Consider the following 17,985-nt stretch of genomic DNA (forward strand, 5'->3'; position numbering starts at 1 on the left):
ATTCACACCCCTTGACTTTTGTCACATTTTGTTGTGTTACAGCCTGAATTTAAAATGGATGGAATTAAAAAAAATTGTCACTGATCTACACAAAATACCCAACAATGCCAAAGTGAAAACATGTTTTCCAAATTTTTTACAAATTAATTAAAAATGAAAAGCTGAAATGTCTTGAGTCAATAAGTATTCAACCTCCTGAGTCAATACTTTGTAGAAACGCCTTTGGCAGCGATTACAGCTTCAAGTATTTTTTGGGATGTCTGACATCAACGTTGCACATCTGAATTTGTGGATTTTCTCCCATTCTTCCTTGCAGATTTGCTCAAGCTCTGTCAAGTTAGACGGGGAGCCTCGGTGAACAGTAATCTTCAAGTCTTTCCACAGATTCTCAATGGGATTCAAGTCAGGGCTTTGGCTGGACCACTCAAGGACTTTCACGTTCTTTCCAGTCCAGTGTTGCTTTGGCTGTATTCTTGGGGTCATTGTCCTGTTATAACGTCAATCTTTGCCACAGTCGAAGGTCTTTTGCACTCTGAAGCAGGTTCTCTTCAAGGATTTTCCTGTATTTGGCTCCTTTCCTTGTTCCCACTTCTTTACAAGTCTCCCAGTCGTGCTGCTGAAAAGCATCCCCATAACATGATGCTGCCACCACCATGCTTCACGGTAGGGATGGTGTGAGATGGGTGATGAGCTGTGGTCGGTTTCTGCCAGACGTAGCACTTTGCATTCAGGCCAAAGAGTTCAATTTTCGTCTCATCAGACCACAGAATCTTTTGCCTCGTGCTCTCAGAGACGTTCACGTGCCTTTTTGCAAACTCCAGGCATGCTGTCGTGTGTCTTTTTCTCAGGAGTGGTTTCTGTCTGGCCACTCTCCCATCAAGTCGAGATTTGTGAAGTGCTGCAGATATTGTTGTCTTTCTGGCAGGTTCTCTCATCTCAGCCAAGGAACACTGTAGTTCTCTCAGAGTGGTCATTGGGTTCTGAATCACCTCCCTGACCAAGGTCCTTTTTGCCCAGTTTCTCAGTTTGGTCGGGCAGCCAGCTCTCGGAAGAGTCTGGGTTGTTCCATATCCTTGCCATTCCCTGATGATGGAGCTCACTGTGCACTTGGGAAATTTCAACTCGAGAAATTGTTTTATACCCTTCCCCAGATCTATGCCTCCTCACAATTCTATCTCGGAGATCTACGGAGAGTTCCTTGGACTTAATGGGAGAGTTTCTGCTCTGACATGCACTGTCAACTGTGGGACCTTACTTAGAAAGGTGTGTTTCTCTCTAAATCATGTCCATTCAATTGAATTGGCCACAGGTGAATTCCAATCAAGTTGTAGAGATATCTCCGAGGAGGATCAAAGGAAATTGGATGCACCTGAGCTCAATTTTGAGTGTCATAGCAAAGGGGTTGAATACTTTATTGACTCAAGACATTTCAGCTTTTCATTTTGAATTAATTTGTAAAAAAAAAATCCAAACACATGTTTTCCCTTTGTCACTATGAGGTTCGATGTGTAAATCGGACAAATTAAAAAAAAAAAAAAAACTTGATCCATTTTAAATTCAGGCTGCAACACAAAATGTGACAAAATGTCAAGGGGTGTGAATACTTTCTGAAGGCACTGTATACATCAATCATTTGTTACAGGCTTCAAAGTGATGTGTTATAGGTCACGAAGGAGTGATCATAAAGTACGTAACCTCTGGTATTTGCTTCATCAGATACAGAATCTGCCTTCCGGCGGAGGACTAGGAAAGATAAATGAGGGTTGGGGTTGTGGAGGTGATCGAATTCATGGACATTGCAGGTATGGAGGTTATGATTCTGGATGGAGGTACGTAAGACAAACAAACACGCCATCACAGACTACACTGTCTGTTTGAATGTATTCGGTGGCCTTCTCTCCAAACTACAGCTTTGCTTTCACTGTATTTTTGGCGCATGGATCAGGGGTTACTCATTAAAAAAAAAAATCCTCAAATCTCATTTCATTACCTTGACGGTATTTCAAATGTTGCTTCGTTAGACAAAAAGTTTGTTTGTTTTTATCGGGTTTGCTTGACATGCAGAAACTTTGTATCCTTTTATCTCCTCCTCTCTGCTCCCTCCCCAACCACGAAGCAGTTGATCAACCACCCACGGGGCACCTGTGCCTGTCCCTCCCCTCTGTTTACTGCTTACTTGTATGTACTGGTATATATATAACTATCCAAGAGCATAACGAACTATCTCGACAGCTTCCCAAGGTGAGAAGGAAAAGCCGGCGTGGAACTTCATTCGGATTTCCTTTGCACTTTCTCCCTAGCCTTCCTGCTCCAGGTGTACTTTGACAACCTTCTCCAAAGTATCGCTCCCAGTATGGCTTCTGGAGAAATGTTTGATAAAGCTGAAACGCTGGCACTGCGTGGGAAGCTCATTGGGTGAGGAAAATCACTTGTTGTGTTATCCATGGATCATTACTCTGTTTATGTAACCAATTTTGCCAGGAGTTTCCTCCTGTGTATGACTGATTGTGTTGACATTTCCTATGTTATATTGGGGGCTGGTAGGATAGGATGGAGGTTGGCACACTCACTTCTGAGCCGTCTCGCGTGGGGTGTCAAACTCATCCTGACCCATGATCTTTATACTTCTGATCTGTCTTACTGTTCGGCCTGGTGTTGGCTTAGTGGTTAGGGTGGCTGACTTGGGACCTTAGGGTCCCAAGGACTTGGGACCAATTGAATGGACAGTGATTCATCAATGTGTGTGCCATCCTTCAGATGGATGATAAACTTGGTGTTCCATCTGTCGGCGCTCGTTGGTGGGCATAAAGATCCTCGTGTGTCCTTTGCGAAGAGTATTCGAGTTATCACTGGCACCTTAGCCAAATTACAAATTCCTGCCATAACTATTGCTGGGAAGGCAATGGTAAACCAGCCAGTATAACCCTCGCTGACAAACTGCTTTGGTAGCACCGACGCTCTCTAATAGAGTATGGCACATCAGAATCACAATGGATGTGGAGGCAGCAATGCTGGTAATACATATGGATATGGGACATTCAGTTCATCCCTATACCCTCAGGTACAAATCTGAACAGAAACATTAGACAAGACACATGGTGGAGATGAAAGTTAAGGAAACATTACAGTGAGAGGTCAAAGATGCTTTGCAGGCAGGTGTGAATGTGGCCTTGACAGTTATGGATCTCTGTCTCCATCTCCATCTCCATCTCCATCTCTATCTCCATCTGTCCTTCTATCCTCGCCAAGACATGTTCAGTGCTGCCAAAGTTGCCCAAAGACAAGCATTAACCTGGGTGGTTTGCTTTTACCTTCTGAGCGACAGGAATTTGTAATTTGTCCAGTGTGCCAGTGATAACTCTCCGACTCATTGTGAAAGACACTGATGGATCTTTAACATCCACTAGCCAATGCCGGTGCACATTACTGATTATGCTGCAGAAATGCACCGTCATGATATTGTTACAGCCATCCGGGCTGTCCCAGTTGCCTGGTATGAATCCCGGCGAACCGTGTCATTGTGATGTGGCTGACTGATTTGGTCGTCATGGGCCGGATCACTTGTCTATCCACCACAATATCATGTCGAGTGGGACAACCAAGCCAGTAGATGTGCCATGCTAATTCGGTGCCATACGCCTGATCTCTAATAGTGACCGAGTGTAGTCACAAGGTGCATGGTATGGTCTTGTTGTGGGTGCTAACCACTTGTATCCAATTTGTCTTTTTTTTTTCTTTCTTTCTTTCTATTTTTTTCATCCATAGTCAAAATTCATGGAAGAGCTAGTACACTGAATGAATCAGGACATAACAAACAAAAACAGGACACAATCCATGCATACATGGAGAAGGAAACTCCAAGGAGGGAAAACTGGATAATTGTAAGGAGGAGGGATTTGGGTGGGGTTAACGAGGGTAGAAAATATAATTGCTTTGGATTGGCAACGATCTGAGATGCTGGTGAACAGTTGTCTTGAAGAACTGGAGGGAAGAATGGGATTGAAGAGGATGTGGAAGTTTATTCCAATAATCTTGAAGGCCTTAGTTTCCACAGTGTCAAGCTGAGAAAGATGTGAGGAAGGGGAGCCAGCCCACAGGAGAGAGCAGTACTCCATCAAGCTGCATATGATAGCCTTGTAGGTGGACAGGAGTTCAGGTGTGCCAAGGAAGGACTTTGTATGATTGAGGATGCCCAGTCGGAGACTGGCTTTGGAGGCCAACAATGAAATGTGATTTGCCCAAGAAAGATCATGGCTGATAGTGAGACCCAGGAGTTTGAATGACTGAACTTCTTCAAGAGGATTGTTGAGAAAGTGGATTGGAGGGTTTGCCAGACTATCCTTTCGAAGAGAGATAGTGAGAGTGTGAGATTTGTCAGGATTGAAAGACATGTTCCAGGTGTTTGACCAGTTTGTGATTTTTGTCAGGGTCTTATGAGAGGGGAGAGGCTGCAGCCTGCCTATCTGAAGGATGAGGGACGTCATGGCAGAGGGTGAAGTCATGAGGAAATAGATAAAGAGGATTTTCCAGAGAGTCAGAGAGATCATTTATGACGATCAGGAATAGGAATGGGCCCAAAACACTGCCTTGGGGCACTCCAGCCTTGACAGGGAGAGGAGCTGAAAAGATTCCGTCGAGTGCTACACATTGGCTACAAGTGATGAGGAAACCATGTGTGGAGTTGGCCTAGGATGCCATAGGCAGAGAGTTTGGAGAGTAAGGCCGGATGCTAGACTGTATCAAAGTCACGAGATATGTCCCTGGTCTCATGGGTATGGAATCTTTAACATCCATCAACTAATGCTGGCAGATGGAATGTGCAGTTTAACATCAATCGGAGGGATGGCTGACACTTTGATACCACACCCTGCCTGCAAGACACCAGGACGACAGCTTGGAGCTGCGCCGAGATTCGAACCTCAGCGAGATAGCTCAGAGGCAAGTGTGAATGGTTCTAGGCCATCCTATCAGCCTGACAACTCTGGCCCAAAGGGTTTCATGAGTTCAAAGGGCGAACAGATTGCTCAATAAGCTTATTCAGCGTTACCCCTGATGTCTGTGTACTTTGTGCTGCTCTGTTAAAGTGAACGTTTTTAGAAGCCCTTAAGTGAAAGCTCTGTTTAAAGAATCCCGAAGGTGAACACTTTTAGTCGCATTCAACTATGATGTGGACCAAACGTAGATACAAGAGAACTCAGACGTGTGCACATAATGTGTGTCGTGTTAGGGACATCACGATTCTGTGATCTTTATGTCCAAATATATATGATAATAATGACAAGTCTGAAGACGACAATGGTTTACGAGCGGTATTTGATGATGTAGATTGTTTCAGAAGTCAAGGATGAGACAATGTGATAATGTTTGACCAAGTTATAGAAATGATCAACATGATGTTGTGGTATGAGTGACAGGTTGTTCGCTGCAAAATGTCGAAAACCCGGTTTCGTTCAACAACTTTCAAAATTTTACATTTGCATAACCTTAAAGGTCACAACACAATGTTGTGGACATTAAAATAAGGAAACACGATACGTGCTATAGCTTATTGGAGTTAGTTCGTCGAAGAAGGTCGAAAACCCAGTTTGATTCCCACAACTTTGAAAATTTCACCTTTGTGGCCTTTAAAGGTCAAAGGTCAAGGATGATGACCTTTGGTGCAAAACTTCCTCTGGAACATTCTAGGAACAATATAACGTCATATAGGCTATATGGCATTTCACACTCCTCGGATTATCCATACTTTGATGAAATCAGCGTAAAAACAAACTTGAAGGGGGCGCCACGGGCAAGGTGTTCGAGGTAGAGCAAAATTATTTCAAGACTTTAGGTGGGGAATGACCTCAAGATTATGCATAAAAATATTATTGTCATCCTCGCTCTCAAAGTTTGGGCGGTCGTATGATTTTTATGTCAAAATTCGAAATTTTCTAAGTTTTTGACCTTGTGACCTTGACGTTGTGACGTTGTGACCTTGACCTTGGGACAAAAATGAAAAATCTGACAACGACAAGTTTTAGATAATTCATTTTGCTATTCAAATACCGAAGAACCCATTCCATTCAGTCAATTCCCAAGGAGAAGCAGAGTACCCACACTTCAGACGATCTTGGTCCAAGCAGACAGCACCTTCTTCTGACGCAGACCTTTATTTGTGAGGTGTGAAAGCAACTGACAGCTCTGTTTTTGCAAAAAAACACAACATAACCGGGATAACATGCATGAAGCAAAAACATACTGACTGCTTGTAATTCAAAACATCTCACTGCACTGGACAATGTGGGGACTTGTAGAACTCTCCTTCACCTGGGGCTGCATTACATGATACACATTTACATCGAGAATTTGTGTCCCCACCTCCTCCAAAGAAAACTGAAAACCCACTCCATGGATTACCTCCTGTGGAGCTGCCCTGCGCAGCGCAGCTCACCAGATGACAGGATTGGGATAAAGCCTTTGGGATCCCTATTCTTTGACGACAGGAGGAAAAATACGGGTAACCTTTCCGGGTTGGATTGTGGTTGTGTGTGTCGGAGTGGTGCTGAGGTGTCATCCACCAGACGGCGGTCTCCTTGGGTTAATCTGAGGTGGTCCCTTTGGGTGGGTGCCTGGAACGTCCTATTCCTAAGAGAGGATGATAATCTGTCTGTGTTCTCATCTGAGCTCATGCGTTTGAACATTGGTATTGCACTATTCTTTGAGGTTCAGAGACCGGATTACAGCGAGATCATAGCAGGTGGTTAAAACTACGATTGGTCTGGTCGTTCTGATGGTTACCATGCCCAAGGAGTTGCTGTAGCTGTGCCCAATAAGCTGACTCCAATGATAATTGAGGTAACACCGGTCAACGAGCGTATTACGAGACTAAGGATTCATCAATCCTTGGGTGTCGTTTCCCTGGTCTCTGTATATGCTCTGACTGAGGTGAGTGATGTCACCGTGAAGGGGATTCTATGCCACGATGGAGTCTGTGGTTGATCAGTGCCCCAGGCGAAATACTCTTCTCGTCTTGGATGATTTCAATGCATCGACTGGAAATGACCGGTATGATGATGAGTCATGTGTTGGCCCCCATGGGTCTGGAACTGTGAACCAGAATAGCACTCATTTCCTTGACTTTGCAAGAAGTCATGGACTTAGGGTGGCTGGGTAATGCTTTCAGTGCCGACAAGCTCATCGCTGGATTTGGTATTCCAACGCTGGCAGTGTGGCATAGGAGATTGACCATGTGCTCGTTGATGGTCGCTGGAGGATATTTCAGAACTGCAGGGTTTACCATAGTGCTCAATTCCTCAATAACAACAGGCTTGTAATAGAAACTCTGAAATTGCAGCTTAAATCCAGGAGAATGGGACCATCCCAGCCAAGGCTGGATGTTGGCAAGCTCAAGGATGAGAGGGTAGCTGAGGAGATTGCGAACAGAGTGAGTGGAGATTTTGGGGGTCTAGGTGCTTTGGGGGGTCCTGAAGAGTTGTGGAGTGCCGTCAAGACCACCGTCTTTGATGTTGCCGGTGGATATTTTGGAACTCACCGCAGGGTAAAGAAGAATATTGTCTCTCAAGAGACACTGGATACCATTGGCCAGAGTCACAGGGCCAGGCTGAATGGCAAAGCCGAGCTGTTCACGGAGTTGAGACATAAAACTGTACGTGCACTAATGGTAGAGAAGGAGGCCTATGTGCGAGGAATCTGCGAGGGGGTAGAGCATCACCTGTGGTCAAGTGATTCTCGTCCGCTTACAGGGGAATTCACGCATTGTGTTCCTCAAAGCCCGTCCCTCGGTTTGCTGGAGTTAGATCAGAGGGTGGTGGGCTCTTGACAGAGGAATCCGAAGTGAAGGCCTGCTAGGCCAGTTACTTCGAATGGCTATAGCAGGCTGATCCACCAGTTGTCGAGTTGGATGTCAGGAGTGCTCCTATCCCTATTGCTGAACCTCCAATCAACTGTGATCCACCTTCGTTTGTGGAAATGCAGGCTGCAGTGAACCAGTTAAATAGGGTGAAGCTCCAGGGATCTGTGGCATCCATGCCGAACTTCTCAAGGCTGGTGGAAATGTTGCACTCGTGTCGTTGCATGCAGTTCTGTGCTCTGCCTGGAACACAGGCATCATCCCAACTGACTGGAAGAGGAGCCTTGTTGTCCCTCTCTGGAAATGGAAGGGTGATCACCAGGACTGCAACAACTACCGAGGGGTGACGCTGCTCTCAGTGCCAGGCAAGGTCTTTGCTCAGATAATTATTGATAGGGTTCGCCATCATCTGCTTGAGCACCAGCCTCCAGAGCAGTCAGGCTTTACACCAAAGAGGTTAACGATTGACCTTATCCTTGCTCTTCGGGTCTTCACCGAATGCAGATGAGAGTTTCGGCAGGGGCTGCTTGCAGCTTATGTTGATCTCTGTAAAGCATTCGATTCAGTGAATCAGGATGCCCTGTGGAAGATTCTCGGTCTTCGTGGGGTGCCACCAAAACTGATCAATGTGATGTCTGAACTACACTCGAGTACTGAGAGTGCTGTGAGATGTGGTAGTATCATCTCTGACTTATTTCCTGTTGTTACTGGAGTTCATCAGGGGTGCGTAATGGACCCCATACTTTTAATCACTTGTAGGAACTGGATTCTGGGGAGGATGTCGGAGAGATCAAGCTGGGGTTCATGGTTTGGGGATGTCGAGATCTCTGACCTTGATTTCACAGATGATGCAGTCATCTTCGCGGAGACCTGAGAAATCCTTTTGTGGGCTCTCGAGGTGCTGAATGAGGAATCGCAGCCATTGGGATTATGGGTTTTCTGGGTCAAAACTAAGATCCAGGCTTTCCATGACATCTTGGATGCCGCTACCTTGGCTGTACCTGTTTGTGGTGAGGATGTTGAGGTCACAGAGAGATTCACTTACCCTGGCAGTTTTATTCCTGTCTCTGCTGGCCATGAGCCAGAGATCAACAGACGTCTGGGTCGTGCCTGGGGAGTCATAGATTCACTGGATCATAGAGGTGTGGTGCTCTCGGTACCTGTGCAGGAGGATGGAAGTCCGAGTCTTCAGGTCCTTGGTGCTTCCAGTCTTGCTCTACAGATATGAGACTTGGACTCTGACCCTGGATCTGAGATGGCAGTGCAATTCCTTTGGAACCATGTTTCTTCGGCGAATCCTTCAGTCGGACTTTGTGTCCAACGAGCGGTTGCTGACACTGAAATGAGAATTATTACCTGCGTATTCCGTGAGTGTCAGCTGTGGCTGTATGGACATGTGGCTCGTTTTCCTGATGCTGATCCTGCTCACCAGATTCTCTCAACGAGGGAGCTTCATGAGTGGAGGAGGCCAATATGCCAACTACGAGCCTCGTGGTTGCAGCATGTTGATCAGCATCTCAACAAGATGGGGATGGGCCAGGCATCTGTCTGGGGGTTGGCTAGATGGAGGCCCCTGGAGTACCGGCGGAAAGTGGACACAGCGACATGTTTCTCCATCGCATGCTCCCATACTTGACCTGACCCTCCTCTCCCAAGACCACCAGCAAAGATGAAGCACCCCTATACATTAATTGAGGTTATGCTGATCCTATGTAGCAAGTCTTGATGTAATCAGCCCAGAACTGTTGGAGGTAGGAGGAGAAGTGCAACAAACACAAACACCGGTCAAGTCCATGAATTATAGTGAGTTTTCTCGGCTTGCCTCAAAGCACCTGTGCATACATATGTGAATGAAATGCTCTGTCCCATGTTTTACCAATGCTCATCCTTATCGTCGTTTTTTTTTCTTTCCATTTCATTTTTTTTTACACCCTCAGTCCAACATGTCGTCTCTTCTTTCCGAATGATCCCATCAAGATGGTTCGAGCACATGGACAATACATGTACAATGAAGCAGGAGAGAAGTACTTGGATTGCATTAATAATGTGGCACATGGTATGGTCGATTGTCTAATTGCGGTATTTGTGAATGCTTTGTATATTCCTTTCTTTATTTTCTTTTTTTCATCTTTTCTGTTTCCATTTCTCACCTCTACCTTTCCACAATTTTGATTTTTTTTTTTTTAAGGTTTTCAGATTTAATTAGCACACCGGGCACATTGGGACATCCCCTCCAGCATATATTTTTGGCCAATAATATGACCAACTATTTGGCACTTGCATCATCTTGTTTGAAGTGTGCATGTATTGAAACTTGATATGTATAACAACGCATTGATACTTCATGTCTCATTGGGCAAGAAGAGGATGTAAGAGGAGGTGTCCCAAAGCACCGAGTTTCCCTTATTGGTAGTGATGAACTCAAATATGGTTTATTGTTTTGTGGCTTGTTTGGGGATTTAAATTGAAGTCAACAAACTCCTCTGTTGCTATAGAAGAGTTTACAAAATGTCTCTTCTCCATCTAGTCGGCCATTGTCACCCTGATGTGGTTGCGGCTGCCTCCAAGCAAATGGAAACCATCAACACAAACTCTCGCTTCCTGCATGACAACCTCGTGGCTTATGCACAGCGCCTGGCAGCAACACTTCCTCCAAGTCTTTCTGTGTTTTACTTCGTTAACTCTGGGTAAAAGCACTCATATTTAGGTGTCTTCTGTAACTCTAAATTACGATATAAGACTGCTATCTATAATTAGTGGGACAGGAATCTTGCAGATGTAGCACATTTACCTCTGAGCTGTCTCTTCTTGCTTTGATTTTCGAACCGACTATAAAGTGTCAGGTTAGTGCTTCACAGGCAAGGAGTTGCATCACAAAGTGTGCTGTTTCTCAGATGGACATGAAACTGGTTGTTCTGTCTGCTAGCAATAGTTGGTGGACGTCAAATACCCCACAATGTCATTCGTAAAAGAGTAAGCGAGTTATTGCTGGAACTCAGGCCAAATATGCCTGGTGTTGGCCAAATGGTTAGGGTGGTGGGCTTTGGATCCTAGGGTCCTGAATTCAAATCCCGCTCAGCTGTTGAATTAATATCAGGTGGGGTTAACTCGGCCTGTCATCCTTCCGAGGTTGGCGACTCATCCAGGATTGTGCCCAATAGCCAAGGAGACTGCTTAGGCAGCACCAATGCTCTGCACAGAGTATGGTCTCAATCTCCTCCTCCTCAGGCCAAATCCCAATTTCCTGCTCAATTGAGTGTCGTTTGAATGAGTGTCCTGCTGAAATGAGTGTCGTGGCCAGCCAGTTCATGATTGACTTGGGCCAATACCTTTCCCCTACCACCCCCACAATAATGTGGATTAATGGGAGCATTAAAATAGTCATAGTAGTAGTAGTAGTAGTAGTAGTAGTAGTAGTAAATGTAGAAATAGTTGTAGTACTCATTGTAGACGACAATAGGTTGGGAATCATGGAGGTCGTTAAAGTACTATAGTAGTAAACAAGGTTGAAATAATTGGGGCCAGTAGTATACTCTATGCTGTAAAAAAAAAAAAAACAATACCTGAATGTAGAATTGATGATGTCATTGTTGATTGACTATTCTGACGTTCATTTCAAGGGCCTTCTTGGCACAAGGGATGAGTAGAACACTTGATTCTACCTTGCACATTTCTACGTAACATAATTGCCTCATGAAGTAATCATTCAACACGTACATACAACTCATGCATCGTTAGATTTCTAGAGGTGAAAGAAGACATTCTGAGCAAATTCGAAGCAGTCTTTCTGAGATACCAAATGTGTGAATCATCCACAAAGCACTGCTTTACATTCTTTAACAATCCATTACAATGACACATCTGTAAGAAAATGAGAGGAATCAAATAATTAGATGCCTTCAGGCATAATCTTCCATTAGCCAAGTTGAAAGACCTTAACATTAGGTGAGGAACTTTTTATAACCCCAGAAGATGTTATCAAGCTATTGGATTGGAGATATGCTTCAGTACTAGAGATATGCCAAGAAGTGGACATTGCAGGATAACGACTCTCTCTCTCTCTCTCTCTCTCTCTCTCTCTCTCTCTCTCTCTCTCTCTCTCTCTCTCTCTCTCTCTCTCTCTCTCTCTCTCTCTCTCTCTCTCTCTCTCTCTCTCTCTCTCTCTCAAGACTGATACATCCTCATGACCCATCTACGTAATCAGATTCAAACTGCTCAGAGTACTGCAAACACATTCCCTGTACCTCATGCAATGATTGATGCCAGAGGTGGACTTACCCGGTATTGAAATTGTTACTTCCATATTGGATCTCTATGTGAAAACATTAGTCACAATGCAGCATTACGTGATTAGGTCGCAATAAAATGGACGTGTAATTATTCAGCATTTATCTCTGTCAGGGGCTTGCACCTCATCTGTGTCCCATAATTAAATACAAGCAATATCACTTTAACAACAATCACGAATTCAGGGGTTTTTTGGCAGAGAGTATCTCTCTGTCTCTCTGTCTCTCATGTACCATATACTTCATAGAGTATTGGAGCTTCCAAAGCAGCTTCCTGAGTAATGCTAATACTGGGTGGTTTGCTATTTCCTTCCCAGAACTAGTTATGGCAGGGATTTGTAATTTGTTCATGGTGCCGTTCTCGCCTACTCTTCACGAAGGACACTGTGGGTTCTTTATCATGTCCACCAATGATGGCAGACAGGCCGTCCAGTTTAACGTTCATCTGAGGGACAGTTCACACATACATGAATGAATCACCTTGACTGTGAAACAACCGGGATGACAGTTTATAGCTCAGTCGGGATTCAAACCCAGGCGAGATATCATAAAGGTGAGTATGCATACCTCTAGGCCATCCTGTTGGCCTCGCAGAGAGTATAGTCGACTTCTATCCATAATTGTATTTTAATCGATGCCTTTTGTAAACAACTCCTTTGATATTTCTTAACAAGAATCACCACACTATGGTCACAACCTGCACAATAAATGCAATACAGTACCACGTGCTACAATTTCCCCCAATTAATTTTATGTCATTTTTATGATATAAGATGTGAATGCAAAAACTGTGACTCTTGTGAATTGTAAACAAAATAGTCATTGATTAATAGTGCTACAAAACACCACTGGAAGCACCCTGACCCCAACCCACCAGCAATGCTCTGTAACGTTTGGACATACAATCCCACGCCCCCCGCCCCCCCCCCGAGCGTTGCGTAATTTTTGAATGGCCCCATGTGTATGCAAATTATGGGCAGATGTGGTGACCTCCAGTTCACGCTTTTACATTACTGCACATTTACTTTGCATAAAACAAATAATTTGTCCAAAAAGTCGATGGGGAAAACTTTCAGAAAAACACGAAAATTGAGTAGATAACTTTTGCCAAGTGGTGGTGCAGTTTTTAATCATAATTGAAGCACATTTTTTAATCAGTTGTGGAAGCGGTAACAAAAGATGCATGTGGACCTCATCGTGAGGAACAAAGCTGATGGGAATCGGATGATGTTGAGCAAAATAACCACAGGAACGGCTTTCGAGAGGTGCGTCCCGTGCATGCTGACGGGCTTGATTAAACCTTACTAATAATTTGTATTCGACATATAATTAGATTTTTTGGGATCTTGCATCCTAAGTAACACTCGACCCAAACAAAGCCAATTGAAATCTGATGCAACAAATCCGGGCAATTCCAGTATATAATCCGCAGAGGCCTGATATCTTCGGCCCACAGAAAATAAAGATGGCAGCCATATTGTTTTGGCTGAGTGCCATGGTGGGTGGGTGGAGTCAAGTGACAAATATGGGTGGGTTCCAGCAGCTGTCCAACCAGTGGGTGCACATTTCAAAAATCGACCCCCAACAAGAACCACCACCACAACAACAACAGCAACAACAACAACCATGTGAAACTCTTGTAGACATGTGACAAGACGCAGGTAAAAAGTAAAATCCATGTGTTTCTGTACTTTAAATATCTGTTGTACAACAACAAATTGTTGTCATTGCACCATATTCTCAATCTGAGCTATTACATTTATTTTTTGAATGATATTTCTCGATATGAATGATGACCAGATAAAGTGTTGTATGAGAACAACCAAATATTTTGTTTCTGTGAACATCATTTTGGGATATGCAATGATCTAGCTGCCATAAGTCAGATACAGTAGAATGAGCCATCACTCGATTGAGTACGTCTCATTTCGAGATCCAAAAGATCCTTAGTTGCTTGGTTTGGGTTTGGTAAGGATGACACAATTTTGTTGAACACTTCCATTTGACACGTGGCCAACATTTTGGTAAGAGTGGTTGTGAAAACACTACCACTGTGTCATGATGCTCCTGTGGCATGAAAGTCTGCAAAGGAACAGCCACTGCATCACATCTTTTATCATCCGTGTTGGTTTTGCTCTTCAATTGAATAAGTCAAGCATTACATCAGCTTCGTATATCACCATGACTGCCAACTCCAGCTTGATACTTTTTCCATCATCACACTCCCACTGGCTAGAACTCTAATCATACAGTACATTAATAATAATAATAATAATAATAATATCATTTCTTTCACACCACAAAGGTGCATCAGGCTACCAAGGCAGGTTCATTGGCAAAGGATATAGTCATGGACAGGCCACCACAAGTTATCCCAACTGGTTGTTACCCCAGTACACCGGTACTCATCTTGCCTACCCCAGAAAGATGGCAGACTGAATCAACCTCACCTGGTGTTAATTCAACAGTAAACAGGGGCTTGAGACTCAGGACTCTAAGGTCCCAAGCCAGCCACCTTAACCACTAAGCCAACACCAGGCTTGACAGTACATTAAACACAGTTCTAATTTGAAGGACATTTGTGCCTGGTCATTATTTGTAAACCTGCCATTAGACTTGTAGAGTTTGGTACTCTGCTGTGTTAAGATTAATAGAAGGAAGGTGAGCAAGGTTAAGGCTATAGGTTTGTGTAATTTGTACTGCTCTTCCATTTTGGTTTTGCTCTGGGATTTTATAATTGTAATCAAGATATCTTCATCTATTTTTTGCAATCAGCTGTTATAATGTGACCTGATGTCCATATTTATAGTGACGTTGACAGTCTATGTGCTTTGTACAAACTCAATTGCAGTGTTTGTTTGAAGATGGCATTCGTTTGTGTTGCATCATTAATTATTTGAAATTTTCTTCACCTGCCATTCCCCACAGGTCAGAGGCCAATGACCTGGCAGTGCAGTTGGCAAGGCGTTACACCGGAAATTACGATGTGATGGTAATGGATAAGTGAGTCACATTTTTCTCTGGTTTCAATAATCAATACCATCATTATTTGCATCAACATTGTTACATTTGTTAACATCAAAATCAATTTGTTCAGCTCTTCATCATTAATGATGACAATGAATTTATTATTTTTTAATACTTCTCATATTGTATTCAAACTTATTGTCCTCATAATTACTGTCACAAATGTCAATGGATTTCCAGCGATAGAGGTGATGGTGCAGCTTTGTGTACTTCCCTGACAGCGGCTATCATGGAACCACAGCGTTGCTTATGGACATCAGTCCATACAAGTTCAAACAGGCTGATTCCAGTGGCAAGAAGGACTGGGTGCACGTGGTATGTCATCGTCTTCCTGTCATCGTCACACTCTTCTTCCCCAACTTTAACTTCTCCAAGAGAAGTTCTTTAACTTCTGTTTTTACACTCTAAGAGATTGCCGATTTGACTTTGTTTAAAATACAAATCCGATGGTCACGTTGAAATCACTTTATTGGTTCATGAGCAAGTGACCACTATATTCGTTATTGTTGTGTGTCTGTCTGTCTGTCTGTCCCGAGCATAGCTCCATGGGTTTTGATCCGATCTTGATAAAAATTAGGCTGCGAGGTTTGTATCATGATCTAGTTGTGTTTTCTGGAGAATGGGTGTGCTGCGCCCATCAAAAAACATGTGTTTTTAGGGGGTAGCCGGTTTCAAGTTACATCTTCTCCAAGGGGGTTTGTCGAATCTGGTAGGGTTTCGGTATTTGGTTAGCCCAATGGCACCTGCATAGCCCCACGGGGCTCGATTTTTCATTTTCGTCCCAAGGTCAATGTCACAAGGTCACGAACTTAGAAAATGTCAAAAAAAATCAATAAATTGGGCATCGAGTTATTTGGGTTTTCAACTGTTTCGAATGATAGTTGGTATGCAAGTAGTGCTCTTCGAGTACTACAACTTTCATCATTTACGTTTTTCCCGATTCCCGCCAGTTTTCCCGTGGCGTCCCCTCGTGAACCATCGCCGTCTCCAGACATGTCTATTTTAAACTCCATGTATTTTCTTATCATACAAACATATATTTTTTATCCCGCAACACACAAAGCAAAAAGTGGGGTTAAGCAATCGGTTCGTTTCTGTTTGTCTGTCTGTCTTTCTGTCTACAAATATCAGTTTATGATCGAGAAACTACTTAACTTAAATTCAATGTTATATTTTGAACACTAATTGGAACATGAATCAGAAAATGAATCTGTAGGTTAATGGTACTTTGTAGGGTCCGGCGATTATATTGATATATTGATTATATCGATATAATTTTCCATATTGATATACCGGTATTGGAATTCTGAATATACTGGTATACAATAAAAAAAATCGACATGAAAAAAAAAACGGTTTATCATCAACAAATCGAAGAAAGGTGTTTACAATCTTTAAACACTGTACATGGTTTTAAAAGCTTTGATGTACTCAGAGTTTCGGCTAAACATGGAACAGGAACAGTGAAACGTATGACGTCAAGACATACCAGGAAGTAAGTACATGAGGATTTAACTTGCCAATTGGTAATTTTATATGAATCGGGTGTGCTTTAGAAATCCTGTGTTGAGTCAGTGATCCGCGATAGTCATGCCAGCATGAAAGCGATAAGGGTATAATCATACCAGTACGGTGATAGCGATGCATCCTGACATGTGCTGATTACCAATACTGATCACGCTTTAAAAAAAAACAGATCATTTTCGAGACAAGTTGAAGTTAGAAGTAAAATAACCGTTCTCATCATGGGGGGGGGGGGGGAGGGGGAAGCCCCATGTGGGAATACTTTGAAAAATTACCATGTGTCAATAATGTGTATGTCATATATGAATACGTTCTGAACTGTTGGACCATTGCGTATTTTTGGAACCTGCGTAAAAAATGTTTTAATTATTATTATTATTTTTTAATATCACTGATATACCAGAATATACCGGTATGAGAATATATCAATGACCCCACCGGTATATCGGGATCGAAAAAAATCGATACCGATGGAGCCGAGTACTTTGGCTCTGATTTTGTCTCGATCGCGCATGAGCAGAGAAGAGAAAGACAATTTTTACTCTGTCTGCCTGTCGGGCAATCAAACCAAATTGAAAATCATTCCAAACAAGAAATATACTGTTTTAAAGAATATCATAGGACACAAACAACAGGCACAAATAACTAATGTAATTAATGTGTTAAATAAGGTGGCGTAAAAGATGCTGCATCAACGGTGGTAAACTTCCAGAATTTTTTATGTACAACCTTTAAAATATTTATTTATTTATATTAAATTATATACGTGAACACTATCGAATACAAATCGCCTTTTTGGCACTTTCAAAACCCTTCTGTTTAGCAGTACTTAGACAAAATATTACGGCATTTTACATCATCTCGACCAATCAGATTTTCCTCTCGTAGACCCCGCCCATGTGTTTGTTTCTCGAACCAACACGGGTAATGTGTTCGATTGACTCTGGTTTTCACCTGCTTTTACTTACCATATAACTGAAATAAACAATTGATCTCCCATTTAATGAGCACATCTCTCTTCCTGTCTTCCATCTTCATAGGTTCCAGCACCATGTACATACCGAAAAATCTTTGAGGAAGATAACATAGACCTTGGGAAGGCCTATGCAGATGAAGTGAAAAAGCAACTTGGTAATTTAAAAGCATCAGGGAAAATGGTATGTATTCCTAGAGTTCTACATTTCTAATTTTATCATTCTGTTGCGATCTAATATGTAATATCAGTTCACTATCTGATAGGTAATTAGTGTAAATGCAACTGAATTGACGATCTTGGGTTCAAATTTCCACTGATAGCAA

The 17,985-nt window shown here is 42.9% G+C and overlaps 1 protein-coding gene across 6 annotated transcripts in view; it reads left to right on the forward strand.

Annotated features, from left to right (window-relative positions):
• The first annotated feature begins 2,207 nt into the window (after window positions 1-2,207).
• LOC147027056 (ethanolamine-phosphate phospho-lyase-like) overlaps window positions 2,208-17,985 on the forward strand; it is a 46,587-nt gene continuing 30,809 nt past the window's right edge. For 2 of the 6 annotated variants that reach the window (XM_085883189.1, XM_085883188.1), the window contains exons 1-6: window positions 2,209-2,415; window positions 9,787-9,905; window positions 10,377-10,536; window positions 15,064-15,138; window positions 15,384-15,477; window positions 17,727-17,843. In XM_085883189.1, coding sequence (XP_085739315.1) covers window positions 2,354-2,415; window positions 9,787-9,905; window positions 10,377-10,536; window positions 15,064-15,138; window positions 15,384-15,477; window positions 17,727-17,843 — 627 coding nt within the window. In that variant the 5' untranslated portion in view covers window positions 2,209-2,353. Of the gene's footprint in view, window positions 2,416-6,368; window positions 6,497-9,786; window positions 9,906-10,376; window positions 10,537-15,063; window positions 15,139-15,383; window positions 15,478-17,726; window positions 17,844-17,985 lie in introns of all 6 variants that reach the window. The other 4 variants (XM_085883187.1, XR_015058657.1, XM_085883186.1 and 1 more) reach the window with 4 other exon arrangements.

Source organism: Eptatretus burgeri, chromosome 5 (genome assembly GCF_056783735.1).
Source record: "Eptatretus burgeri isolate ZD-2024b chromosome 5, Ebu_testis_v1, whole genome shotgun sequence".
Lineage (NCBI taxonomy): Eukaryota > Metazoa > Chordata > Myxini > Myxiniformes > Myxinidae > Eptatretus > Eptatretus burgeri.